The sequence below is a fragment of the Lepisosteus oculatus genome, chromosome 23 (genome assembly GCF_040954835.1).
Source record: "Lepisosteus oculatus isolate fLepOcu1 chromosome 23, fLepOcu1.hap2, whole genome shotgun sequence".
Taxonomy (NCBI): domain Eukaryota; kingdom Metazoa; phylum Chordata; class Actinopteri; order Semionotiformes; family Lepisosteidae; genus Lepisosteus; species Lepisosteus oculatus.
In genome coordinates this window covers 15,684,094-15,708,800 of record NC_090718.1, presented here as the reverse complement: position 1 = coordinate 15,708,800, position 24,707 = coordinate 15,684,094, and the positions used below count along the sequence as shown (strand labels likewise).

Here is a 24,707-nt window from a genome sequence, read left to right as displayed (position 1 = left end):
GAGGGGTCACGCTGCCAGCTGGCCCACTTCCTGTCCTCTTATCCACCCCAAGCCCCCCCCTCCTCATCTCTCCCCAGGCCTCCCTGCCCCCCCACTGCCGCTCCCCACCTTGAACTGCTTCCCGCAGGTGGAGCACAGGAAGTCCTTGCGGTCCGAGTGCCGGAGCATGTGCAGCCTCAGCTTGTCGGGCCGGCAGAAGGCCTTGTCGCACTCGGTGCACTGGTAGACCTTCTCCGAGTGGAAGCTGCGCACGTGCTTCTTCACCTGCAGGGGGCAAAGGCGAGACACGAGAGAGTCACCCAGGGCAGAGGCCGAGGCAGCCTGGGGCACCGTGCGCTGGCACAGGTCACAAGCAGCGCATCAGTCAAGCGCATCTGAGCCACACCAGTTTATCTGCGTGATCTGCTAGCAGAGCAGGTGTATACACAACACAACAGAGCAGTCTGTCCATCAGCAGAGCAGTCTGTCTGTCTGTCCACCAGCTGCAGTCTGTCTGTCTGTCTGTCTGTCCGTCAGCTGGGCGGTGTATCGGTGCAGCAGAGCAGTCTGTCTGTCTGTCAGCTGGGATTGCGTTTCGGTGCAGCAGACCAGTCTGTCTGTCTGTCTGTATGTCTGTCAGCTGGGCGGCGTATCGGTGCAGCAGAGCAGTCTGTCTGTCTGTCTGTCAGCTGGGATGGCGTTTCGGTGCAGCAGACCAGTCTGTCTGTCTGTCTGTCTGTATGTCTGTCAGCTGGGCGGCGTATCGGTGCAGCAGAGCAGTCTGTCTGTCTGGCCGTCAGCTGGGCGGCGTTTCGGTGCAGCAGACCAGTCTGTCTGTCTGTCCGTCAGCTGGGCAGCATATTGGTGCAGCAGAGCAGTCTGTCTGTCAGCTGGGATGGCGTTTCGGTGCAGCAGAGCAGTCTGTCTGTCTGTCAGTCTGTCTGTCAGCTGGGATGGCGTATCGGTGCAGCAGAGCAGTCTATCTGTCTGTCTGTCCGCCAGCTGGGCGGTGTATCGGTGCAGCAGAGCAGTCTGTCTGTCAGCAGAGCAGTCTGTCTGTCCGCCAGCTGGGCGGTGTATCGGTGCAGCAGAGCAGTCTGTCTGTCTGTCTGTCTGTCTGTCTGTCTGTCTGTCTGTCAGTCAGCTGGGCGGCATATTGGTGCAGCAGAGCAGTCTGTCTGTCTGTCTGTCAGTCTGTCAGTCAGTCAGCTGGGCGGCATATTGGTGCAGCAGAGCAGTCTGTCTGTCTGTCTGTCCGCCAGCTGGGCGGCGTATCGGTGCAGCAGAGCAGTCTGTCTGTCAGCAGAGCAGTCTGTCTGTCCATCTGTCAGCTGGGCGGCGTATCGGTGCAGCAGAGCAGTCTGTCTGTCTGTCTGTCCGTCAGCTGGGATGGCGTATCGGTGCAGCAGAGCAGTCTGTCTGTCTGTCCGCCAGCTGGGCGGCGTATCGGTGCAGCAGAGCAGTCTGTCTGTCAGCAGAGCAGTCTGTCTGTCTGTCTGTCCGTCAGCTGGGCGGCGTATCGGTGCAGCAGAGCAGTCTGTCTGTCTGTCCGTCAGCTGGGATGGCGTTTCGGTGCAGCAGAGCAGTCTGTCTGTCTGTCTGTCAGCTGGGATGGCGTTTCGGTGCAGCAGAGCAGTCTGTCTGTCTGTCAGCTGGGATGGCGTTTCGGTGCAGCAGAGCAGTCTGTCTGTCTGTCCGTCTGTCTGTATGTCTGTCAGCTGGGATGGCGTTTCGGTGCAGCAGACCAGTCTGTCCGTCTGTCCGTCTGTCTGTATGTCTGTCAGCTGGGATGGCGTTTCGGTGCAGCAGACCAGTCTGTCCGTCTGTCTGTCAGCTGGGATGGCGTTTCGGTGCAGCAGACCAGTCTGTCCATCTGTCTGTCAGCTGGGATGGCGTTTCGGTGCAGCAGACCAGTCTGTCTGTCTGTCTGGCCGTCAGCTGGGCGGCGTATCGGTGCAGCAGAGCAGTCTGTCTGTCTGTCTGTCCGTCAGCTGGGCAGCATATTGGTGCAGCAGAGCAGTCTGTCAGCAGAGCAGTCTGTCTGTCTGTCTGTCTGTCTGTCCGCCAGCTGGGCGGCGTATCGGTGCAGCAGAGCAGTCTGTCTGTCTGTCTGTCTGTCTGTCCGCCAGCTGGGCGGTGTATCGGTGCAGCAGAGCAGTCTGTCTGTCCGCCAGCTGGGCGGTGTATCGGTGCAGCAGAGCAGTCTGTCTGTCTGTCTGTCAGTCAGTCAGCTGGGCGGCATATTGGTGCAGCAGAGCAGTCCGTCTGTCTGTCTGTCCGCCAGCTGGGCGGCGTATCGGTGCAGCAGAGCAGTCTGTCTGTCAGCAGAGCAGTCTGTCTGTCCATCTGTCAGCTGGGCGGCGTATCGGTGCAGCAGAGCAGTCTGTCCGTCTGTCTGTCTGTCCGCCAGCTGGGCGGCGTATCGGTGCAGCAGAGCAGTCTGTCTGTCAGCAGAGCAGTCTGTCTGTCCATCTGTCAGCTGGGCGGCGTATCGGTGCAGCAGAGCAGTCTGTCTGTCTGTCTGTCTGTCCGTCCGTCAGCTGGGATGGCGTATCGGTGCAGCAGAGCAGTCTGTCTGTCCGTCCGTCAGCTGGGATGGCGTATCGGTGCAGCAGAGCAGTCTGTCTGTCTGTCCGCCAGCTGGGCGGCGTATCGGTGCAGCAGAGCAGTCTGTCTGTCAGCAGAGCAGTCTGTCTGTCTGTCTGTCCGTCAGCTGGGCGGCGTATCGGTGCAGCAGAGCAGTCTGTCTGTCTGTCAGCTGGGATGGCGTTTCGGTGCAGCAGACCAGTCTGTCTGTCTGTCAGCTGGGATGGCGTTTCGGTGCAGCAGACCAGTCTGTCTGTCTGTCTGTCTGTATGTCTGTCAGCTGGGCGGCGTATCGGTGCAGCAGAGCAGTCTGTCCGTCTGTCTGTCAGCTGGGATGGCGTTTCGGTGCAGCAGACCAGTCTGTCTGTCTGGCCGTCAGCTGGGCGGCGTATCGGTGCAGCAGAGCAGTCTGTCTGTCTGTCTGTCCGTCAGCTGGGCAGCATATTGGTGCAGCAGAGCAGTCTGTCTGTCCGCCAGCTGGGCGGCGTATCGGTGCAGCAGAGCAGTCTGTCTGTCTGTCTGTCTGTCAGCTGGGCAGCATATTGGTGCAGCAGAGCAGTCTGTCTGTCAGCTGGGCGGCATATCGGTGCAGCAGAGCAGTCTGTCTGTCTGTCAGCTGGGATGGCGTATCGGTGCAGCAGAGCAGTCTGTCTGTCTGTCTGTCTGTCAGCTGGGATGGCGTTTCGGTGCAGCAGAGCAGTCTGTCTGTCCATCAGCTGGGCGGCATATTGGTGCAGCAGAGCAGTCTGTCTGTCAGCAGAGCAGTCTGTCTGTCCGCCAGCTGGGCGGTGTATCGGTGCAGCAGAGCAGTCTGTCCGTCCGTCCGTCCGTCCGTCAGCTGGGATGGCGTATCGGTGCAGCAGAGCAGTCTGTCTGTCTGTCCGCCAGCTGGGCGGCGTATCGGTGCAGCAGAGCAGTCTGTCTGTCAGCAGAGCAGTCTGTCTGTCTGTCTGTCAGCTGGGATGGCGTTTCGGTGCAGCAGACCAGTCTGTCTGTCTGTCTGTCTGTCTGTCAGCTGGGCGGCATATTGGTGCAGCAGAGCAGTCTGTCCGTCTGTCCGCCAGCTGGGCGGCGTATCGGTGCAGCAGAGCAGTCTGTCCGTCTGTCCGCCAGCTGGGCGGCGTATCGGTGCAGCAGAGCAGTCTGTCCGTCTGTCCGCCAGCTGGGCGGCGTATCGGTGCAGCAGAGCAGTCTGTCCATCAGCAGAGCAGTCTGTCTGTCTGTCTGTCAGCTGGGCGGCATATTGGTGCAGCAGAGCAGTCTGTCTGTCAGCAGGGCAGTCTGTCTGTCTGTCTGTCAGCAGGGCAGTCTGTCTGTCTGTCTGTCAGCAGGGCAGTCTGTCTGTCTGTCTGTCAGCAGGGCAGTCTGTCTGTCTGTCTGTCTGTCAGCTGGGATGGCGTATCGGTGCAGCAGAGCAGTCTGTCTGTCTGTCTGTCTGTCTGTCAGCTGGGCGGCGTATCGGTGCAGCAGAGCAGTCCGTCTGTCTCTCCGCCAGCTGGGCGGCGTATCGATGCAGCAGAGCAGTCTGTCTGTCAGCAGAGCAGTCTGTCTGTCCGCCAGCTGGGCGGCATATTGGTGCAGCAGAGCAGTCTGTCCGTCTGTCTGTCTGTCAGCTGGGATGGCGTTTCGGTGCAGCAGACCAGTCTGTCTGTCTGTCCGTCTGTCAGCTGGGCGGCGTATCGGTGCAGCAGAGCAGTCTGTCTGTCAGCAGACCAGTCTGTCTGTCTGTCCGCCAGCTGGGCGGCGTATCGGTGCAGCAGAGCAGTCTGTCCATCAGCAGAGCAGTCTGTCTGTCTGTCTGTCTGTCAGCTGGGCGGCGTATCGGTGCAGCAGAGCAGTCTGTCCATCAGCAGACCAGTCTGTCTGTCTGTCCGTCTGTCAGCTGGGCGGCGTATCGGTGCAGCAGAGCAGTCTGTCTGTCAGCAGAGCAGTCTGTCTGTCTGTCCGTCTGTCAGCTGGGCGGCGTATGGTGCAGCAGAGCAGTCTGTCCATCAGCAGAGCAGTCTGTCTGTCTGTCTGTCTGTCAGCTGGGCGGCATATTGGTGCAGCAGAGCAGTCTGTCTGTCAGCAGAGCAGTCTGTCTGTCTGTCCGCCAGCTGGGCGGCGTATCGGTGCAGCAGAGCAGTCTGTCTGTCAGCAGAGCAGTCTGTCTGTCCGCCAGCTGGGCGGCGTATCGGTGCAGCAGAGCAGTCTGTCTGTCAGCAGAGCAGTCTGTCTGTCTGTCCGCCAGCTGGGCGGCGTATCGGTGCAGCAGAGCAGTCTGTCTGTCCGTCCGTCAGCTGGGATGGCGTTTCGGTGCAGCAGAGCAGTCTGTCTGTCTGTCTGTCCGTCCGTCAGCTGGGATGGCGTTTCGGTGCAGCAGAGCAGTCTGTCTGTCTGTCTGTCTGTCTGTCCGTCCGTCAGCTGGGATGGCGTATCGGTGCAGCAGAGCAGTCTGGCCGTCTGTCTGTCAGCAGAGCAGTGGACCCTAACCTTCTGCTTTTAATATTACAACCATTGCTGCTTGTACAGAAACTCTCAGAGAACTTCAAGCTAATCAAAAACTTGATGACAAGATGGGTCCTAAACATTTTAACAAAAAGGTATCAGGTAAGAAAGAGAAATGGGTTATCTGACATTCACTACACCTCCACCCTTATTGTGCATTTTGTACACTATTTAAAAGCACACGCTAAGATTCGTGAAAAAGTTCGTGGATGACACAGCTCTGGTCAGCTTCAGAGACGCTGAAAACCATCGTGGACCATCGTTTGACTCTATGGCAGGGGTGCCTAACCAGTCCGTCAGTTGATCGAGCGCAATAAATAAATTAAAAAATAAATGGGCTATTTGACTACTTACTTTTTTCGATAGCCCAAAAATTGATTCAGATCTGTGCATGTCATGTCAAACATTTTACTGCCCTCGTGTGTGTCTGACCCTTGGCGAATGGGTTGTAAATGTCTCTTCCCCGAGTGCTGGCCGACACTGGGGGAAAAGGCTACAGGAGCTCTGTAAATAACGAGTGTTGTGTGTGTGCTCTCAAGACCGGTCTCTAGGTCATTACCAAGCTGCAGGGACACAAGAGTGTCATCGACACGATCAGCAGTGCCAACACGTTCAAAAGAACTACAGGTGTTCTCCAGTAAGCTTCTCAGTGCCCATGCTCACATTAAGGTAGGATATTCTGTTTTCTAAAATGGGGAACATGACTTGTTCACTGTAATATGAGTCACTTGCTTTTATTTGCTGTCATTTTAGTGATGGCTATTGTTAATGTACTAATGTGACCACAGTCTGTTTTTCCTATATCAGAGCTTCAAATTCACACTGGTAGATCGCGCTGGACTGGCAAATGAAAAAGTAGATCTTACATTTAAAAAGGTTGGGCACCCCTGCTATACAGTGTGATCAGTTCTTTTTGCAAGTATTGGCCTTAAAAACAAAGGAGCTGGTCATTGATTTAAGAGAAAGTGCACCCCCCCCAGCCTACTGTAATTAAAGGTCAGAGAGTCAGAATGGTCAATGACGTCAAGTACTGGAGCTGCTCACAGACAGACAGACAGTTGGGACAAATGTTGCGAAACTAAGCTATTCCAAGGTAGATAGAACCATCCTAACACTTTTCTACAAGTTTTTTTATTGAAAGCGTATTAAAAACACCGTCTCACCTGCTGGTTTGGTAACATCAGTACCATTGATTGTAATAGGCTGGGAAAAGTTAGTCAAAATAAGAAGCAGATCCACTGGGGCAAATCAGATCGCTTTCAATATCCTCTTCACTGCTGAACCGCTGGTCCGTCCGTCTGTGGGGGCGTCAGTCCGTCGGGGCGTCCGCTGGTCCGTCAGTCTGTCGGGGCGTCCGCTGGTCCGTCAGTCTGTGGGGGCGTCAGTCCGTCGGGGCGTCCGCTGGTGCGTCAGTCTGTGGGGGCGTCCGCTGGTGCGTCAGTCTGTGGGGGCGTCAGTCTGTGGGGGCGTCAGTCTGTGGGGGCGTCAGTCCGTGGGGGCGTCAGTCCGTGGGGGCGTCAGTCCGTCGGGGCGTCCGCTGGTGCGTCAGTCCGTCGGGGCGTCACTCTGTCGGGGCGTCCGCTGGTGCGTCAGTCCGTCGGGGCGTCACTCTGTCGGGGCGTCCGCTGGTGCGTCAGTCCGTCGGGGCGTCACTCTGTCGGGGCGTCCGCTGGTGCGTCAGTCCGTCGGGGCGTCGGTCCGTCGGGGCGTCCGCTGGTGCGTCAGTCCGTCGGGGCGTCACTCTGTCGGGGCGTCCGCTGCTCCGTCAGTCCGTCGGGGCGTCCGCTGGTCCGTCAGTCTGTGGGGGCGTCAGTCCGTCGGGGCGTCCGCTGGTGCGTCAGTCTGTGGGGGCGTCCGCTGGTGCGTCAGTCCGTCGGGGCGTCGGTCCGTCGGGGCGTCCGCTGGTGCGTCAGTCCGTCGGGGCGTCACTCTGTCGGGGCGTCCGCTGGTGCGTCAGTCCGTCGGGGCGTCGGTCCGTCGGGGCGTCCGCTGGTGCGTCAGTCCGTCGGGGCGTCACTCTGTCGGGGCGTCCGCTGGTCCGTCAGTCTGTCGGGGTGTCAGTCTGTGGGGGCGTCCGCTGGTGCGTCAGTCTGTGGGGGCGTCCGCTGGGGCGTCAGTCTGTGGGGGCGTCCGCTGGGGCGTCAGTCTGTGGGGGCGTCAGTCTGTGGGGGCGCCCGTCTGTGGGGGCGCCCGTCTGTGGGGGCGCCCGTCTGTGGGGGCGTCCGCTGGTCCGTCAGTCTGTGGGGGCGCCCGTCTGTGGGGGCGCCCGTCTGTGGGGGCGTCCGCTGGTCCGTCAGTCTGTGGGGGCGCCAGTCTGTGGGGGCGCCAGTCTGTGGGGGCGCCAGTCTGTGGGGGCGTCCGCTGGTGCGTCAGTCTGTCGGGGCGTCAGTCTGTCGGGGCGTCCGCTGGTGCGTCAGTCTGTGGGGGCGTCAGTCTGTGGGGGCGTCAGTCTGTGGGGGCGTCCGCTGGTCCGTCAGTCTGTGGGGGCGTCAGTCTGTCGGGGCGTCAGTCTGTCGGGGCGTCCGCTGGTGCGTCAGTCTGTCGGGGCGTCAGTCCGTCGGGGCGTCCGCTGGTGCGTCAGTCTGTGGGGGCGTCACTCTGTCGGGGCGTCCGCTGGTCCGTCAGTCTGTGGGGGCGTCCGCTGGTCCGTCAGTCTGTGGGGGCGTCCGCTGGTCCGTCAGTCTGTGGGGGCGTCCGCTGGTCCGTCAGTCTGTGGGGGCGCCAGTCTGTCGGGGCGTCAGTCTGTCGGGGCGTCAGTCTGTCGGGGCGTCCGCTGGTCCGTCAGTCTGTGGGGGCGCCAGTCTGTGGGGGCGTCCGCTGGTCCGTCAGTCTGTGGGGGCGCCAGTCTGTCGGGGCGTCAGTCTGTCGGGGCGTCAGTCTGTCGGGGCGTCCGCTGGTGCGTCAGTCTGTGGGGGCGTCAGTCTGTGGGGGCGTCAGTCTGTGGGGGCGTCCGCTGGTCCGTCAGTCTGTGGGGGCGTCAGTCTGTGGGGGCGTCAGTCTGTGGGGGCGCCAGTCTGTGGGGGCGCCAGTCTGTGGGGGCGTCAGTCTGTCGGGGCATCCGCTGGTCCGTCAGTCTGTCGGGGCGCCAGTCTGTGGGGGCGTCCGCTGGTCCGTCAGTCTGTCGGGGCGTCCGCTGGTGCGTCAGTCTGTCGGGGCGTCAGTCTGTCGGGGCGTCAGTCTGTCGGGGCGTCAGTCTGTCGGGGCGTCCGCTGGGGCGTCAGTCTGTGGGGGCGTCAGTCTGTGGGGGCGTCCGCTGGGGCGTCAGTCTGTGGGGGCGTCCGCTGGGGCGTCAGTCTGTGGGGGCGTCCGCTGGTCCGTCAGTCTGTGGGGGCGCCAGTCTGTGGGGGCGCCAGTCTGTGGGGGCGTCCGCTGGTCCGTCAGTCTGTCGGGGCGCCAGTCTGTCGGGGCGCCAGTCTGTCGGGGCGTCCGCTGGTGCGTCAGTCTGTGGGGGCGTCAGTCTGTCGGGGCGTCAGTCTGTCGGGGCGTCAGTCTGTCGGGGCGTCCGCTGGTCCGTCACTCTGTGGGGGCGTCAGTCTGTCGGGGTGTCCGCTGGTCCGTCACTCTGTGGGGGCGTCACTCTGTGGGGGCGTCACTCTGTGGGGGCGTCCGCGGGGGCGTCAGTCTGTGGGGGCGTCAGTCCGCTGGTGCGTCAGTCTGTGTGGGCGTCAGTTTGTGGGGGCGTCCGCTGGTCCGTCAGTCTGTGGGGGCGTCAGTCTGTGGGGGCATCCGCTGGTCCGTCAGTCCGCGGGGGCGTCAGTCTGTGGGGGCGTCAGTCCGCTGGGGCGTCAGTCTGTGGGGGCGTCAGTCCGCTGGGGCGTCAGTCTGTGGGGGCGTCAGTCTGTGGGGGCGTCCGCTGGTCCGTCAGTCTGTGGGGGCGTCAGTCTGTGGGGGCATCCGCTGGTGCGTCACTCTGTCGGGGCGTCAGTCCGCTGGTGCGTCAGTCCGTGGGGGCGTCAGTCCGCGGGGGCGTCAGTCCGTGGGGGCGTCCGCTGGTCCGTCAGTCTGTCGGGGTGTCAGTCTGTGGGGGCGCCAGTCTGTGGGGGCGTCCGCTGGTCCGTCAGTCTGTGGGGGCGCCAGTCTGTCGGGGCGTCCGCTGGTGCGTCAGTCTGTGGGAGCTCCAGTCTGTGGGGGCGCCAGTCTGTGGGGGCGTCCGCTGGTCCGTCAGTCTGTGGGGGTGTCAGTCTGTGGGGGCGTCCGCTGGTGCGTCAGTCTGTCGGGGTGTCAGTCTGTGGGGGCGTCCGCTGGTGCGTCAGTCTGTGGGGGCGTCCGCTGGTGCGTCAGTCTGTGGGGGCGTCCGCTGGTCCGTCAGTCTGTGGGGGCGTCAGTCTGTCGGGGCGTCCGCTGGTCCGTCAGTCTGTGGGGGCGCCAGTCTGTGGGGGCGTCCGCTGGTCCGTCAGTCTGTGGGGGCGTCAGTCTGTTGGGGTGTCAGTCTGTCGGGGTGTCAGTCTGTCGGGGTGTCCGCTGGTGCGTCAGTCTGTCGGGGTGTCCGCTGGTGCGCCAGTCTGTGGGGGCGCCAGTCTGTGGGGACGCCAGTCTGTGGGGGCGCCCGCTGGTCCGTCAGTCTGTCGGGGTGTCAGTCTGTGGGGGCGCCAGTCTGTGGGGGCGTCCGCTGGTCCGTCAGTCTGTGGGGGCGCCAGTCTGTGGGGGCGTCCGCTGGTCCGTCAGTCTGTCGAGGTGTCAGTCTGTGGGGGCGCCAGTCTGTGGGGGCGTCCGCTGGGGCGTCAGTCTGTGGGGGCGCCAGTCTGTGGGGGCGTCCGCTGGTCCGTCAGTCTGTCGGGGTGTCAGTCTGTCGGGGCGTCCGCTGGTGCGTCAGTCTGTGGGGGCGTCCGCTGGTGCGTCAGTCTGTCGGGGCGTCAGTCTGTCGGGGCGTCCGCTGGGGCGTCAGTCTGTGGGGGCGCCAGTCTGTGGGGGCGTCCGCTGGTCCGTCAGTCTGTGGGGGCGTCAGTCTGTCGGGGTGTCAGTCTGTCGGGGTGTCAGTCTGTCGGGGTGTCCGCTGGTGCGTCAGTCTGTCGGGGTGTCCGCTGGTGCGTCAGTCTGTGGGGGCGTCCGCTGGTGCGCCAGTCTGTGGGGGCGCCAGTCTGTGGGGGCGCCAGTCTGTGGGGGCGCCAGTCTGTGGGGGCGCCAGTCTGTGGGGGCGCCAGTCTGTGGGGGCGCCCGCTGGTCCGTCAGTCTGTCGGGGTGTCAGTCTGTGGGGGCGCCAGTCTGTGGGGGCGTCCGCTGGTCCGTCAGTCTGTGGGGGCGCCAGTCTGTGGGGGCGTCCGCTGGTCCGTCAGTCTGTCGAGGTGTCAGTCTGTGGGGGCGCCAGTCTGTGGGGGCGTCCGCTGGGGCGTCAGTCTGTGGGGGCGCCAGTCTGTGGGGGCGTCCGCTGGTCCGTCAGTCTGTCGGGGTGTCAGTCTGTGGGGGCGTCCGCTGGTGCGTCAGTCTGTGGGGGCGTCCGCTGGTGCGTCAGTCTGTCGGGGCGTCAGTCTGTCGGGGCGTCCGCTGGGGCGTCAGTCTGTGGGGGCGTCCGCTGGTGCGTCAGTCTGTCGGGGCGTCAGTCTGTCGGGGCGTCCGCTGGGGCGTCAGTCTGTGGGGGCGTCCGCTGGTCCGTCAGTCTGTCGGGGCGTCCGCTGGTCCGTCAGTCTGTCGGGGCGTCAGTCTGTCGGGGCGTCCGCTGGTCCGTCAGTCTGTGGGGGCGTCCGCTGGTCCGTCAGTCTGTCGGGGCGCCAGTCCGTGGGGGCGCCTGTCCGTGGGGGCGTCTGTCCGTGGGGGCGTCTGTCCGTGGGGGCGTCTGTCCGTGGGGGCGTCAGCTGGTCCGTCAGTCTGTCGGGGCGTCGGTCCGTCGGGGCGTCAGCTGGTCCGTCTGTATTGCAGTCGGTCAGGGTCCCAGTCCCTCAGCGTGTCAGTCCCTCAGCGCGTCAGTCCCTCAGCGGGGGGGCTCTCAGCGGGGGGGCTCTCAGCGCGTCAGTCCCTCAGCGGGGGGCGGTCGGGGCGTCAGTGAGCAGCGCAGTGCGTCGCTCAGGCACACCTGCACACTCTCTCACCTGGATGAAGTCGCTGAAGCGCTTCTTGCAGGAGGGGCAGGTGAAGCAACCGTCGCTCAGGTGGACGCCCACGTGCTCCTTGAGCAGGTCCAGGCGGTCGAAGGACTCGGGGCAGAAGAGGCAGGAGTAGGTCTTCTGGTCGGAGTGCAGGCGCATGTGGCCCTCCAGGGCGGCGCTGCTGAGGAAGCCCTTGTTGCAGACGTGGCAGGTGAGCGGGCAGCTGCCGTCCCGCCCGTGGAAACGCAGGTGCTGGTCCAGCTTGTCCTTCTCCCGGAAGGCCTTCCCGCACTGAGAGCACTTGAAGGGCCGGAAGGTCTTCCGGATGAAGAGGTGCTGCAGAGCGGCGTTCTGCAGGAGAGAGAGAGAGGAGAATAAGACAACTCGAGATGCCAAATGATTTCATGGAGATCGCTCCTCTCACTGATTCCCTTTCAAGTTTTTTTTTTAAAATCATTTCTATGCCTTTAAAATTCGAGACTTAAAAGGCGGTAATCAGATGGAGCCTACCTGTAAATCCATCTTCAGGAGGCAGAGAGAGAGAAAGAGACAGACACAGGGGTCAAAGCAGCAAAGAGCACTGGGTGCCGGAGACACGGGCACACAACACAGACCCACACCACAGTAAGCCCTCGCTCAGGCAAGATCTGGTTTACATTGCTCTTCAATTTCACAGTTTCTCTCGGACGCATCCGGACAGAGAATCGTCTGCTCCCACAGCCAGAACAGCTGCTGGGGAAGGCCTGGCTCGGCGCTATGGGCCCTGTGCCTGCCTGGCCAGCAGGGGGCAGCGTACCCGTATCCTCTTAGCGCGGCGCATGTCTTCGGGGGTCAGGTGGGGGTCAGCGGGACTGCCCTGGTCCCCGTCGTCCTTCAGGGGCTCGGGGGGGTCGGCGCCGGGTGGCTCGGGGGTGGGCTCGTTGGGGACGGTCTGGGGCTCGGCCTGGGCGGAGGGCTCGGCGTCTGCTCCTGGGCCTCCGGGCTCCGCGGCCTTCAGCCCGTTCAGAGTCCCCTCGGACCCCTCCCCAAACTGCACCTTGCCGGGGAAGCCCAGCAGCTCCTGCAAGCAGAGAACACAAAGCCCTTCACCACCGAGACACAGGGGCTCCAGCAGGCTCAGCCAGGGTTCGAAACGAAGCTACAGGCAGTCTGGTGGTTTAATTGACTTAGAGCAGCTGTAGAAAACAAGCCGACGGTTTTGCTTCATCTCCTTTCCAAGATCTCCTGCATGTCTGACTTCTACAAAGTGGGTCCCAAATCTTAAGCTTCCCAGCTGCCCCTTTTCAGCAGCAGCCCAGGACGTTTCTGAGCAGCAGGGGCTGGAATTGGTCATTGTCAGAGGCGGGACCCCAGGCAGCGGGGGCGCTCACCTGCGCGCGGTCCTCGCTGCTCTCCGCGGGGGTGTCCAGGCGCATGAACTTGGGGGGCCGCCCCGGCCTCCGGCCCGGCCCGAAGCGCCTCCTGCCACGGCCCCGGTTGCGCCCCTTCGCCCTGGACAGGAGGGAGAAGGAGAGCGTTCGGTCAGAGAGCCGGCTGCGCGCGGGCGCTCGGGGTCTGTGCTGCGCAAGAGCGCGCACACACACACACACACCCCCCAGCGGGCCAGAGCGCGCGCACACACACACACACTCCCCCCCCAGCGGGCCAGAGCGGGCCAGGGCACACACACACACACTCCCCCCCCAGCGGGCCAGGGCACACACACACACACTCCCCCCCCAGCGGGCCAGGGCACACACACACACACACACACACACACACACACTCCCCCCCCAGCGGGCCAGAGCGGGCCAGGGCACACACACACACACTCCCCCCCCAGCGGGCCAGGGCACACACACACACACTCCCCCCCCAGCGGGCCAGGGCACACACACACACACTCCCCCCCCAGCGGGCCAGGGCACACACACACACACTCCCCCCCCAGCGGGCCAGAGCGGGCCAGGGCACACACACACACACTCCCCCCCCAGCGGGCCAGGGCACACACACACACACACCCCCCCAGCGGGCCTCTGGCGGTCACCTGCTGAGGAAGTCCAGCTTGTCGTCGTGCATGTTGAGATGCTGCTGCAGCTGCTCCGAGCTCATGAACCGCCGGTTGCACTCGTAGCAGGGCCAGTTCTTCTCCTGCTCCCGCAGCACTGCACACAAACACACAGGCCATCGGTTCGCCGAGGGCGCCGAGCGGACGACAACCACAACGGGTCTGATGCGGACGAGACCCCGCCCCCTCGCTGGGGGGCAGAGCTCTCGTCGCCGGTCCGCACCTCGAGAGAGGAGACCAGCCCCATCACAGAAACCGCGGAACGGCTGCCCCGCGCTGGCCGAGCATCAGAGAACCCTAAAGAGCCGTCTCCTTGAACCTGCTGAAGAGCTCGGAGCGGGAGCCGAGAGTCCAGGCCCCCAGGAGAGCCCAGCGGACAGGACCGCCGCTGCTCGGCCCCTATGGACACCGCTCGACCCGCTGGGCTGAGGAGCCGGCCTGAGCTACAGGCTCCGCGAGAGGCTTGCAGACCCGCCCACAGGGCCAGAGTCTCTCACAGCAAAGAGCAGAGAAAAAGGATTCACTGGGGAAAACAAACCAATACAGTCCCAAAAGTCACCGCTAAGTCAGGAGGAGTAAGACACGCATCCTGCGTCGAGTCTCCCAAGAACCCGAGGGCAATGCTCATCGAACACTTCACAGTGTCAAGACTCTCAGACTGAGTTTAAACATGTTTGAGATTGCGCTATTTTAAACTCCCAAGTCTTATTCCGACCACCTCTTTAAGTTAAAAAGGCCAGTGAAGGAACATCGAGTCCAGCTATTAACACCCTGAGAAATACCCAAACTGCTTACAAAACAGATTGTTAATCAGTAAGCCATCACCTACCACACAACGTGCAACAAAAGCACTATTTTGTAACTAATGTATTTAGGATTTTGCTGGTTTTTGATATATTTTAATTAAAATACAGTTAAGGCTTCCATAACTGACAAAACATTTCAGTAGCCTACTCTATTACAGTCCCACAACAGAATGGGCTGAGACGAGACGCCGGTGCTGCGTTGATATTTAACACGGCGATTCCAAGACCACCTCAAGTTAATGACACCAACACGGCAAGCCGAGAGCCGGTCAGGTCCGGGAAACGATCAGAACTATAAATCTGAACTGTGGATAGGAGTGGCCTCCTAGTTGATGCAAGAGGAACAGGCAAGCTATGATCAAGGGTTCGAGCCCAGCTGGTGTGTGACCAGGATTATCCAGAGACACACGGTGGGCTAATGGCAAGGGCTCTCTCAGCAACATGGCGCCCCCCTGTGGCCTCCCAGGTACCTGCAGGCTCACAGTCTCACAGTGCTGTCAGCAAGGGACACACCTGTGGGGGAGGGACACCTCTCCCCCAATCAGCACAGCTCCTCCGGTCCGGGGCTGTGGGGGAGGGACACCTCTCCCCCAATCAGCACAGCTCCTCCGGTCCGGGGCTGTGGGGGAGGGACACCTCTCCCCCAATCAGCACAGCTCCTCCGGTCCGGGGCTGTGGGGGAGGGACATACGAACTCCACGCAGACAGCACCCCGGGAATTGAACCCAGTGTCCAATCGCCACAAGGCAGCAGTGCTAATCACTGCACCCGACACCCTGTGCAAGACTGATACAGGGGGGGAAAAAAAAAACTGGCTACTCCATCTTAAACAGGTAGGTCAAAAAAAGCTGCCAAAGCTGAACTAAAAACTAAAAAACTAAAAAAACTGAAGACAGACGTTCAAACTGCTTGATAAAGAATGAAGATCCACCTTTCCTCTCCTCCTCCGTGACATCATGAATCTTCTGGTTCACGAACTCGGCGTACGAGGCAGCGTACCACACCTAGAGGCCGAGGGCAAGACAAGACAAACAGGGCTTCACAAGGCTGCCCAGCACTCGGGAAGACACTAGAAAGCACACCATCATAACTGGTTCACAAGCATCACACAACACAAGAGAACAGTACACCTGCACGCTACGTAGAGCAAAATAGAACTGCCCATCAACATCTACATTTGGTGGTGTACAGGACACACTAGCCTGACACGACATCTGTGAAAGGTTTGAAATGTCATCTGACACAGACAAGAGGCTCTTGTTTCCTCAAGCTGCGGCTCCAGAGCTTGACACCCTTGATAAACAGAGCTTCACCTCTGCTCTGCTTGCCTTGCCTGTCTCTGCAGGAGTGCGAGTCTGACACTGTGGCAGCCCCAGCTGAGGCTTGGTTAAAGCCCACAGTAACTGGACACACCTGCCGGCCTGCTTGACGAGACGCCTGTGGAATTCCACAGGCAGAGAGGGGATCGTCCGATTGGCCCCATGCTGAACTGGGACACTCCTCAGGTGCAGTGGGCGGGGCACTGCGTGCCGGTTGTGCGTCAGCTGGATCCGAATCCTAGACTCTCCAGACTGCTCTAACATCAACAGGCCCAGCTCCAGTCCGGGCTTGAGGGCTCGGAAAGAGACAGCGATGACCTGCGAGGATTTCCGTTGTGGATTGGGCTCATTAAAGAAAGATGGATCCACAGCAGTCTTTCTAGTGTGTACTGTGCTCCTGGGGTAGTCTGGATTCTCCGTGTCTCTTCCTTGCCAATATAATCTCAATCCTTTTGGGCCTAGCTCCTGGTGTGTCCCCCAAGGACCCCCGGCAGGGAAAGCGCCTGCGCTTTAGTAGGCCCCAGACATGCCTGTGGAGCTGGCGGTGGGAATCTGGGAGTACGGATGTGACACATTTGTGTGCATTATGTTTCTGTTATGCTGTGTTTAGTCTAGATTGCTAATGTATGCTTGATGCTGCTACACTGACAATGGTGTGTGGCCCAAACCTGTGGCAAGGGGCGCTGGGAAATGTTTAGGCAGCCAGTAGCAGTGACTCAGGGAGGAGAGCTCGAGGAATATTGAGCGAATTGCCCAACGGGCACGGCCTCAGATTACTGCTGTCTTTTTGTGGTTATTGCACATCTTCGATTTGTTTTGTTTTTGTTTCCTGTGGGTGTGGCTGTGGTCCCCGGCTGGGACGCACCCCTGCAAACGAATCCTCCCTGCCACAGCAAAACTCCCGCACGCACGCGCGGGACCGAGCCGCGCCACGCTGGGGACCCACCTTGAGCTCCTGCTTAGGCTCGATGTTCTTGATGGTGGTGTAGTAGATGTCTTTGCCATACTGGTAGGCCACCAGGTTCTGCTCCAGGTGGTTCTGGGCGGGACGGACAAACATCATCCAGTTGCAGCGCTCCTCGTCGGACAGGTCCAGCCACAGGTCCTCCCCAGCCTCGCCCTCCTTGCCGGCCTCCAGCCTGCAGACCTGCGGAGCAGACAGGCTCAGGGCCCTGCCGCGCGGCTCCCGCTCATCTTTGACGAAGCGTTTAAGGAGCCGGTTGTGGCCAAACTGTGCAGCGGAGCAGATCGAAGGACGAGCAGCCCTGGGTCTGACGGACTACGAGAGTCAGCGCAACGCGGGGCAGTGCGTTATTACGGCAGGCAGTCGCATGCACCTTCTGCCCAGCCTGTTTTACCCCTGGCGTTCTGTGGTCAATCACACCTGGAAATCGGGATGCCCAAGCTCCGTCTGAGAGGTACTGTGTGTCGTGAGGCGTGTGGCGCTGTTAGACAGGCTGAGCTCAGGCCACCCACAGCCTGCACCGAGAACCGTGCTCCGCAGGGGAGCAGGAAAGATTTATCTTCTCTCTGTGGGACTATGGACTGAAGGAGTGCTGCCGCCAGTGGCAGCTCACAGCATTAGCAAACAACAAAACCCCCTCCCAGACGTGGTGTTGAATGACCTCCAGCAACGTCCTCAATCTCTGTGGGCATCTCTGTACTTCAGTTCACTATTCTCTGTGTGGGACTGCATCTGCAAGCGTGTCTGTGCACCGGGAGAGAGAGCGTGCGAGCGTGTCTGTGCACCGGGAGAGAGAGCGTGCGAGCGTGTCTGTGCACCGGGAGAGAGAGCGTGCGAGCGTGTCTGTGCACCGGGAGAGAGAGCGTGCGAGCGTGTCTGTGCACCGGGAGAGAGAGCGTGCGAGCGTGTCTGTGCACCGGGAGAGAGAGCGTGCGAGCGTGTCTGTGCACCGGGAGAGAGAGCGTGCGAGCGTGTCTGTGCACCGGGAGAGAGAGCGTGCGAGCGTGTCTGTGCACCGGGGACGAGAGCGTGCGAGCGTGTCTGTGCACTGGGGGCGAGAGCGTGCGAGCGAGTCTGTGCACTGGGAGAGAGAGCGTGCGAGCGTGTCTGTGCACCGGGGACGAGAGCGTGCGAGTGTGTCTGTGCACTGGGGACGCGAGTGTGCGAGCGTGTCTGTGCACCGGGGACGAGAGCGTGTGAGCGAGTCTGTGCACTGGGGACGAGAGTGTGCGAGCGTGTCTGAGGGCGGGAGTGTGCGAGCGAGTCTGTGCACCGGGAGCGGGAGCGTGCGAGCGTGTCTGAGGGCGGGAGTGTGCGAGCGAGTCTGTGCACCGGGGGAGAGAGTGCGAGCGTGTCTGTGCACTGGGGGCGAGAGCGTGCGAGCGTGTCTGAGAGCGGGAGTGTGCGAGCGAGTCTGTGCGCGCGGCCTTGCTGCCTCTTGCCTTGAGGTGGATGTAGCTGTCGGCCAGCTCGCTCTGCCGCACCAGGGGCCCCTCCACCGGCCCGAACTGCGTGCGCTTGGGGATGCGGCGCTTGGAGTAGACGCCCCCCAGGTAGCGGTCGACGTACAGGACCAGGGGCAGGCTGGCCCGGGCCTTGGACAGGACGGGCCGGTTGGGGATGGGGTGCAGGGGGCCGTGCTTCAGACACACCGAGGGGTGGGCGTTGTTGCACTCTTCACACCCTGCAGGGCGCAGGAGAGAGAGAGGGAAGAGAGAGATCAGAGAGTGGGAGAGCTCTCCATCAGGCTCACATTCTCCTGTGTGCTCTGTACTGGTCACTGCTCTCTATCCTACTGCCCCCGACACACTCACAGAGGTCGTGCGGGGTGAAAGGTCGCGGGGGGCCAGGCTCCCAGTCGTCCAGGTCCGAGTCGTCCCCTTCCTCCTCGTCCTCTTCCTCCTCTCCCTCCGAGTCCAGGGCCGAGTCTGTGGCCCCCAGAGGCCCCAGGGGGCTTGAGGAGGAGCCCCCGACTCCGGCCATGGAGGGCAAGGCGTTGGACACGGACAGCGCACCCTGTGGGACAAACACAGAATAAACGCTCTGTCGAAAACACTTGTTACAAGGAAAGACACCTAGCAACACGCAGTACAATAGGCGTAATACAACACACACGTCCAGCGCAATTGGCCGTTCGCTGAAGTACAATCAGTGCAACACAGAAAAAAGCCGCGCAGTCCCAGAGGACGCTGACCGGACTCCGCCTCAGCCAGCAGCGGGGTGCCCCCAGGGGACAGGCCCCTGCTGTCCAGCCATCGCCTCAGCGTCTCGGAGGAGCGGGAGAAGATACTGTGAAAAGAAGACCCTTGTTGAAAGTAAAAAAGGCCCACAAACGCACTCACCTGAGGCACGGGCTCCAGGATGGCCTGGGGCGTCTCGGCCACGTTGCTGAGCACGTGCAGATTGGCTGCGTTCATGTTCTGGCCGCTGGGCAGCAGCACTGTCACCTGCAGGGGAACGAGGACCGAGGGGTGAGAGGAGGTCAGGACTCCCTGGCCTGGCCCCAGCTCTGACCCTCTGCTAACTCGGGCACGCAGCCAGTGTCCCACAAGCTCAGCCACAAACCCTGGTGCCCCCCCACGCTGTGCAGAACACACCAGGTCACCCACCTGCTGGCCCCTGACCCCTCCCGGCCTCACCTGCTGGCCCCTGACCCCTCCCGGCCTCACCTGCTGGCCCCTGACCCCTCACGGCCTCACCTGCTGCCCCCTGACCCCTCCCGGCCTCACCTGCTGCCCCCTGACCCCTCCCGGCCTCACCTGCTGCCCCTGACCCCTCCCAGCCTCACCTGCTGCGTAGTGCCATCCTGCTGTATGTAGGCCACCTGCGGCTGATCGGCGAACACGGTCTGCAGGCAGGAAGAGAGAGAGCTGGAGACACCAGGGAGAAACGGCACCTGTCTCTGGCCAACGTTACCTCTCCTTCCTGACTCAAACCAGTACTGCACCATCTCTAACAGTCAGGGTCACTCTCAGCTAAGATCCCTGCCCCGGCTCTGCTCCGAGTCTCCCCTGTCTCTCCTGTCTCTGCTCCGAATCTCACCTGTCCCTCCCCTGTCTCTGCTCAGAGTCTCCCCCGTCTCTCCTGTCTCTGCTCCGAGTCTCACCTGTCCCTCCCCTGTCTCTGCTCAGAGTCTCCCCCGTCTCTCCTGTCTCTGCTCCGAGTCTCACCTGTCCCTCCCCTGTCTCTGCTCAGTGTCTCCCCCATCTCTGCTCAGAGTCTCCCCTGTCCCTCCTGTCTCTGCTCCGAGCCTCCCATGTCTCTGCTCAGAGTCTCCCCTGTCTCTGCTCAGTGTCTCCCCCATCTCTGCTCAGAGTCTCCCCCATCTCTGCTCAGAGTCTCCCCTGTCCCTCCTGTCTCTGCTCCGAGCCTCCCATGTCTCTGCTCAGAGTCTCCCCTGTCCCTCCCCTGTCTCTGCTCCGAGTCTCCCCTGTCCCTCCCCTGTCTCTGCTCCGAGTCTCCCCTGTCCCTCCCCTGTCTCTGCTCAGAGTCTCCCCTGTCCCTCCCCTGTCTCTGCTCCGAGTCTCACCTGTCTCTCCTGTCTCTGCTCAGAGTCTCCCCTGTCCCTCCCCTGTTTCTGCTCCGAGTCTCACCTGTGTGCCGTCGGCGGGGTGTATGTAGACCAGCGTGTGCTCAGCCGGCTCCACAGAGGTGTAGGAGCTGCCGTCGGCGGTGTAGACCACCTGCTGCTGCGGCCGGTCCTGCTGCTCGCCGCTGTACACGATCTGAGCCACGGCCGCGCCCTCGAAGTGCACCTGCGCGGCACAGGGAGAGCGTCACGCGCACCGCCGGGCCGCGGGCGGAAACACGGCAGGGGGCGCTCCTGAGCCGGAGGACCGGCGGCGCCCGCGCGCACACGCACCTGAGTGCCGTTGCCAGGCTCGCCGTCGGGGGCCTGGCTCCACACGTGGGGGGGCTCCTGCTTGGTCTCCATGGCGACTCCCCCGCGGGCTGTCACAGCGGTACTGCTCCCTCTGCCGGCTCACACCGCCGCCGGGGGGTCATGGGAGGGTCCTGGGGGCGGGGGCGGGGCACCCTGACAACACAGGAGAGGGGGGCAGTCAGTGCGGGGGTGCGGGCTGGCCTGGACACCCCGACACCCCGCGTTTCATCACGCCTCCCTGGCTCTGGGAGCGCCGCGCTGCAGCCGGGTCAGGACTGGGGAGCCCTCCAGCCGATGTCGGCTGCGGGTCCGAGCCTCTTGCCAGTGCAGAAAGGAGCACCCCTGCAGGGGGTCTGCACTCTCCCACAGACACGTGGGCTTCAGTGGAGAAAATTAATAATAAAACATCATCATCATCATCATCATCCCTTACACTTCTGTAGCGCTTCTCTGGACCTCCACTCAGAGCTCTTTTCAGGTCATGGGGATCCCCTCCACCCCCACCAGTGTGTACCCCCACCTGGATGATGCTCCAGCCCTCTCCCCACACACCAGCTCTCAGTGGGGAGGAGAGCAGAGTGATGAGGCCAGTTCAGAGACGGGGGTTATTAGGAGGCCATGATGGGTAAAGACCAGGGGGACATTTGGCCAGGACGCTGGGGTAACACCCCTACTCTTCTCGAGAGACACCCCGGGATTGTTAATGACCTCAGAGAGTCAGGACCTCGATTTTACATCTCATCCGTCACTGTACTGGGGCATTAGGACCCACACAGACCCCAGGGTGAGCGCCCCCTGCTGGCCCCACTGACACCTCCCCTCCAGGTACTGGCCAGGCTCTCACTGCTGGGCTCCAGTGAGCGGCCAGCTGGGAGCTGCAGGGAGGTAGAGCTGCTGGCAGAAAGGGAAAAGGGACACAAACACGAACAAGCAGACGCTTGTGAGAAACTGTCCGAGAGGACGCCTCGGTTTCAGAGCGCTGCGAGAAAGGCTCCGTGCCTCCTCCTCCTCCTCCTCCTCCTCCCTGTCCCCAGTGGACAGAGGTCTGAATTACGCCGCCGGTCTCACCTGTCACATGAGCGAGCCGCGCAGACCGCAGGAGACGGGCCGGGCCGGGCTGGAGCCAGCAGCGCAGAGCACAGACACTCCGGGTCACCTGCGCGGGAGCCAGGAAGACACTCAGCTGCCGGTTCCGACGTGGCAGAGCTGTGGCACACTTCAGGGTACGGGGTTTGACACAGAGCGTCCCAGGAAGAATCTGTCCACCCCTTCCAGAGGGTGCATACAGTGATGATGCCCGACCCACCGCCCCCTGGAGCTAGCAGCGCTGTGGAAACTCCACGTCAACACCGATACAGCAGGGCCCGGTGATTCGGAGGACTTGCCCAGTCAGTACTGGTCAGTACTGGTCAGTACCAGGGCTCGCCTGCCACACACCCGCGCCCACTGCCCGTCTCTTGGAGCAGAGCGGGGACCTGGCGGCTGGCTCTCAGGAGCCCTGCCCAGCACAGGGGGGCTCAGGTGAGTGACACGGGGCCGCAGGGGGGTACAGGGGGGCTCAGGTGAGTGACACGGGGCCGCAGGGGGGCACAGGTGGGCTCAGGTGAGTGACACGGGGCCGCAGGTGGGCTCAGGCGAGTGACACAGGGCCGCAGGTGGGCACAGGGGGGCTCAGGTGTGTGACACAGGGCCACAGGTGGGCACAGGGGGGTTCAGGTGAGTGACACGGGGCCGCAGGGGGGCACAGGTGGGCTCAGGTGAGTGACACAGGGCCGCAGGGGGGCTCAGGCGAGTGACACAGGGCCGCAGGGGGCCGCAGGGGGGCTCAGGTGAGTGACACGGGGCCGCAGGGGGGCACAGGTGGGCTCAGGCGAGTGACACAGGGCCGCAGGTGGGCACAGGGGGGCTCAGGTGAGTGACACGGGGCCGCAGGGGGGCTCAGGCGAGTGACACAGGGCCGCAGGTGGGCACAGGGGGGCTCAGGCGAGTGACACAGGGCCGCAGGGGGGCACAGGTGAGTGACACAGGGCCGCAGGGGGGCACAGGGGGGCTCAGGTGTGTGACACAGGGCCACAGGTGGGCACAGGGGGGCTCAGGCGAGTGACACGGGGCCGCAGGGGGGCACAGGGGGGCTCAGGTGAGTGACACGGGGCCGCAGGGGGGCACAGGGGGGCTCAGGTGAGTGACACGCGGCCGCAGGTGGGAGGCCACTGTGGGGAGAGGCCGTGGTTCAGACTGGACCAGGAGTGTAACACCCGCTCCTGACAGCACCGTCCTCCTGCAGCGCACCTGCATCTAGAGCACGTCAAGAAAAGCGCCGGTCCTGGTGTCGCTTTGTGTGTGAGCCGCAGGGTAAACACGCGGGCCCGGGCTCCGAGGGGGAGGCAGGAGGCGGGCACATCCCGGCCGGGCCGAACCCGAACCCGCCGGCGGGCCGGGCCGTCTCACAGCGCCGCGGGGAGGGGGGGGAGCGGGGAGGCAGACGGGCGGCCCGGCCGCGGAGGAAGCGCCGTCAGAAACACGAAACACGGCGGACGGCGCTACCGCCGCAGCCGGCCGGGAAACCCCCTGCGCTTTTTCGGGAGGCCAAACCAAAACCGGGGGTCCCCTCCGCCCCCCGCTCTCCCCCCGCCGTGACCCTGCAGGTTCCGCGTCCCGGCCGGACCGTACCACACGGCTGGCTCGCGCTCCAGCTCGCGCGCTCCGTCTCGCTCTCGCTCTCGAGCTCGAGGAGCGGCGCGAGCCGGCCTCGCGGCAGGCGGTACCGGGCCGGTACCGGTACCGGGCCCCCCCGCTCGGGCCGCCTCCACCCGGGCCCGGAGCCGGCGGCGGGACCCTCCCGCCCGCCGCCCTGGTTGCGCCCAGCGCCGCTGCCGCCGCCGAGCGGGGAAGGGGCCTCTCCATGTTGGGTGGGACTAAACAACAACAGCCGCCTTCCGAAGAGACCCAACAAAATACTCTTTTCCTCCCCGGGTTAAAAAACCGCCGGCCGGTCGCGAAGCCCCAACACATACTTACAATTAGGTCACCTGGCGGCGGAACCTCGTCCTGGGCTCGAAGATGTTCTGTAATTTTTTAGATTTTACTGAAAATGGTCAAGTCGTTCTTACCTCAGAATGGTAGCTGCAGAGATGGCCGCATTGCATATATTAACATAATCTGCCTAGCAACACGGCCAGGCCCGGGCCGCGATTGGTGGAGCCCGCGTCTGCCCAATTGTTCACCTCTCGCCGTCGTGGCGTACAGCACCTGTCGCCAGGTTCAACACGGGCGGCATTTTATTTTTCGGAGAAACCACACTTCCATCTTTTTACACGTGTTACACTGCTGTTCATGCTTTTTAACTGTAGACATTCTGTAACAAAGGAAAAGTGTTTCAAAATGTCTGCGTAGCGAGTCGACCAATCGCTGTCCCCCGGCGTTTCCACGCCGACCAATGGAAAAATAGAGCCAGTCGCAGGCGAGCCAATCAGAATTCGGCGGCGGCTCGCCGAGCGACCTGCGTGCGTGTGCGTGCGTGTGGCGCCTGGTGGCCGGCCGCGGTATTGCAGCCCCGGCTGTGCGGCCCGAGTCCAGCATCTGCAGACTAGTGCGTTCGCGCTCCACGTTTGAGGCATTAATGAGCGCTAATGCTTGCTAATGCATCTTGTTTAAATAAAATACATTCCTCATTTTCTATCCACGTGGTCTCAGTGGTGTTTCTCCCCGCCAGGACGCAGGTGAATTGGCGGTGTCCCTATTTATCGACCAGCTCTCAGTCCTTCTGCATGAGTCACTGCTCGACAGCCCTCTGCAAGACAATCGTTCACATGGGCAGTTTAATAAATTGCATGACCGTCGCTCGAAATGAAAGACGGATTACTCTTACCGAGAGAGAAATGCTGATCTTACATATCTCTCAGATGTGAAGAGGTTTTCATATCTGTGCCTGTCCTCTCTGGACGGCCAGGTCTGCCTGTGTCCAGTCTCTGTGTCCACACTGTCACTGAGACTGTCCACTCATGACAGCCAGGTTTATCTGTGTCCAGTCTCTGTGTCCAGGCTGTGGTCACTGAGCCGGTCCTCTCTGGTCAGCCAGGTCAGCCTGTGTCCAGGCTGTGGTCACTAAGCCTCTCCTCTCTGGTCAGCCAGGTCAGCCTGTGTCCAGTCTCTGTGTCCACACTGTCACTGAGACTGTCCACTCATGACAGCCAGGTTTATCTGTGTCCAGTCTCTGTGTCCAGGCTGTGGTCACTGAGCCGGTCCTCTCTGGTCAGCCAGGTCAGCCTGTGTCCAGGCTGTGGTCACTGAGCCTCTCCTCTCTGGTCAGCCAGGTCAGCCTGTGTCCAGTCTCTGTGTCCACACTGTCACTGAGACTGTCCACTCATGACAGCCAGGTTTATCTGTGTCCAGTCTATGTGTCCAGGCTGTGGTCACTGAGCCAGTCCTCTCTGGTCAGCCAGGTCAGCCTGTGTCCAGTGTCTGTGGGCAGGCTCGGTATCAGTGTGCTGTGCTCCTCTGTCTGTATGCTCTTCTAAAGCCAGCAGATCCAGCAGGCTGGAGGCCTGAGCTCCTTCCTCCTGGGGAAAGGGGAGGCAGCACAAAGCAGAGGGAGCCTCTCTCGGAGCTGCTCC

General features: G+C 62.2%; 1 protein-coding gene across 3 annotated transcripts in view; it reads right to left on the bottom strand.

The window, feature by feature from the left end:
• Nucleotides 1-23,539, bottom strand: part of prdm10 (PR domain containing 10) — a 29,715-nt gene extending 6,176 nt beyond the window's left edge. The window contains exons 1-15 of one of the 3 annotated variants that reach the window (XM_069182489.1): nucleotides 23,113-23,539; nucleotides 21,163-21,250; nucleotides 20,074-20,247; nucleotides 19,805-19,966; nucleotides 19,000-19,059; nucleotides 18,554-18,658; nucleotides 18,026-18,227; nucleotides 17,654-17,895; nucleotides 16,194-16,394; nucleotides 14,860-14,932; nucleotides 13,102-13,219; nucleotides 12,443-12,563; nucleotides 11,869-12,132; nucleotides 11,076-11,423; nucleotides 109-264 (exon numbers count right to left, since the gene is read on the bottom strand). In XM_069182489.1, coding sequence (XP_069038590.1) covers nucleotides 109-264; nucleotides 11,076-11,423; nucleotides 11,869-12,132; nucleotides 12,443-12,563; nucleotides 13,102-13,219; nucleotides 14,860-14,932; nucleotides 16,194-16,394; nucleotides 17,654-17,895; nucleotides 18,026-18,227; nucleotides 18,554-18,658; nucleotides 19,000-19,059; nucleotides 19,805-19,966; nucleotides 20,074-20,145 — 2,124 coding nt within the window. In that variant the 5' untranslated portion in view covers nucleotides 20,146-20,247; nucleotides 21,163-21,250; nucleotides 23,113-23,539. Of the gene's footprint in view, nucleotides 1-108; nucleotides 265-11,075; nucleotides 11,424-11,868; nucleotides 12,133-12,442; nucleotides 12,564-13,101; nucleotides 13,220-14,859; nucleotides 14,933-16,193; nucleotides 16,395-17,653; nucleotides 17,896-18,025; nucleotides 18,228-18,553; nucleotides 18,659-18,999; nucleotides 19,060-19,804; nucleotides 19,967-20,073; nucleotides 20,248-20,802; nucleotides 20,914-21,162; nucleotides 21,251-23,112 lie in introns of those variants that run through there. The other 2 variants (XM_069182490.1, XM_069182491.1) reach the window with 2 other exon arrangements.
• Between the last annotated feature and the right edge of the window lie 1,168 nt (nucleotides 23,540-24,707).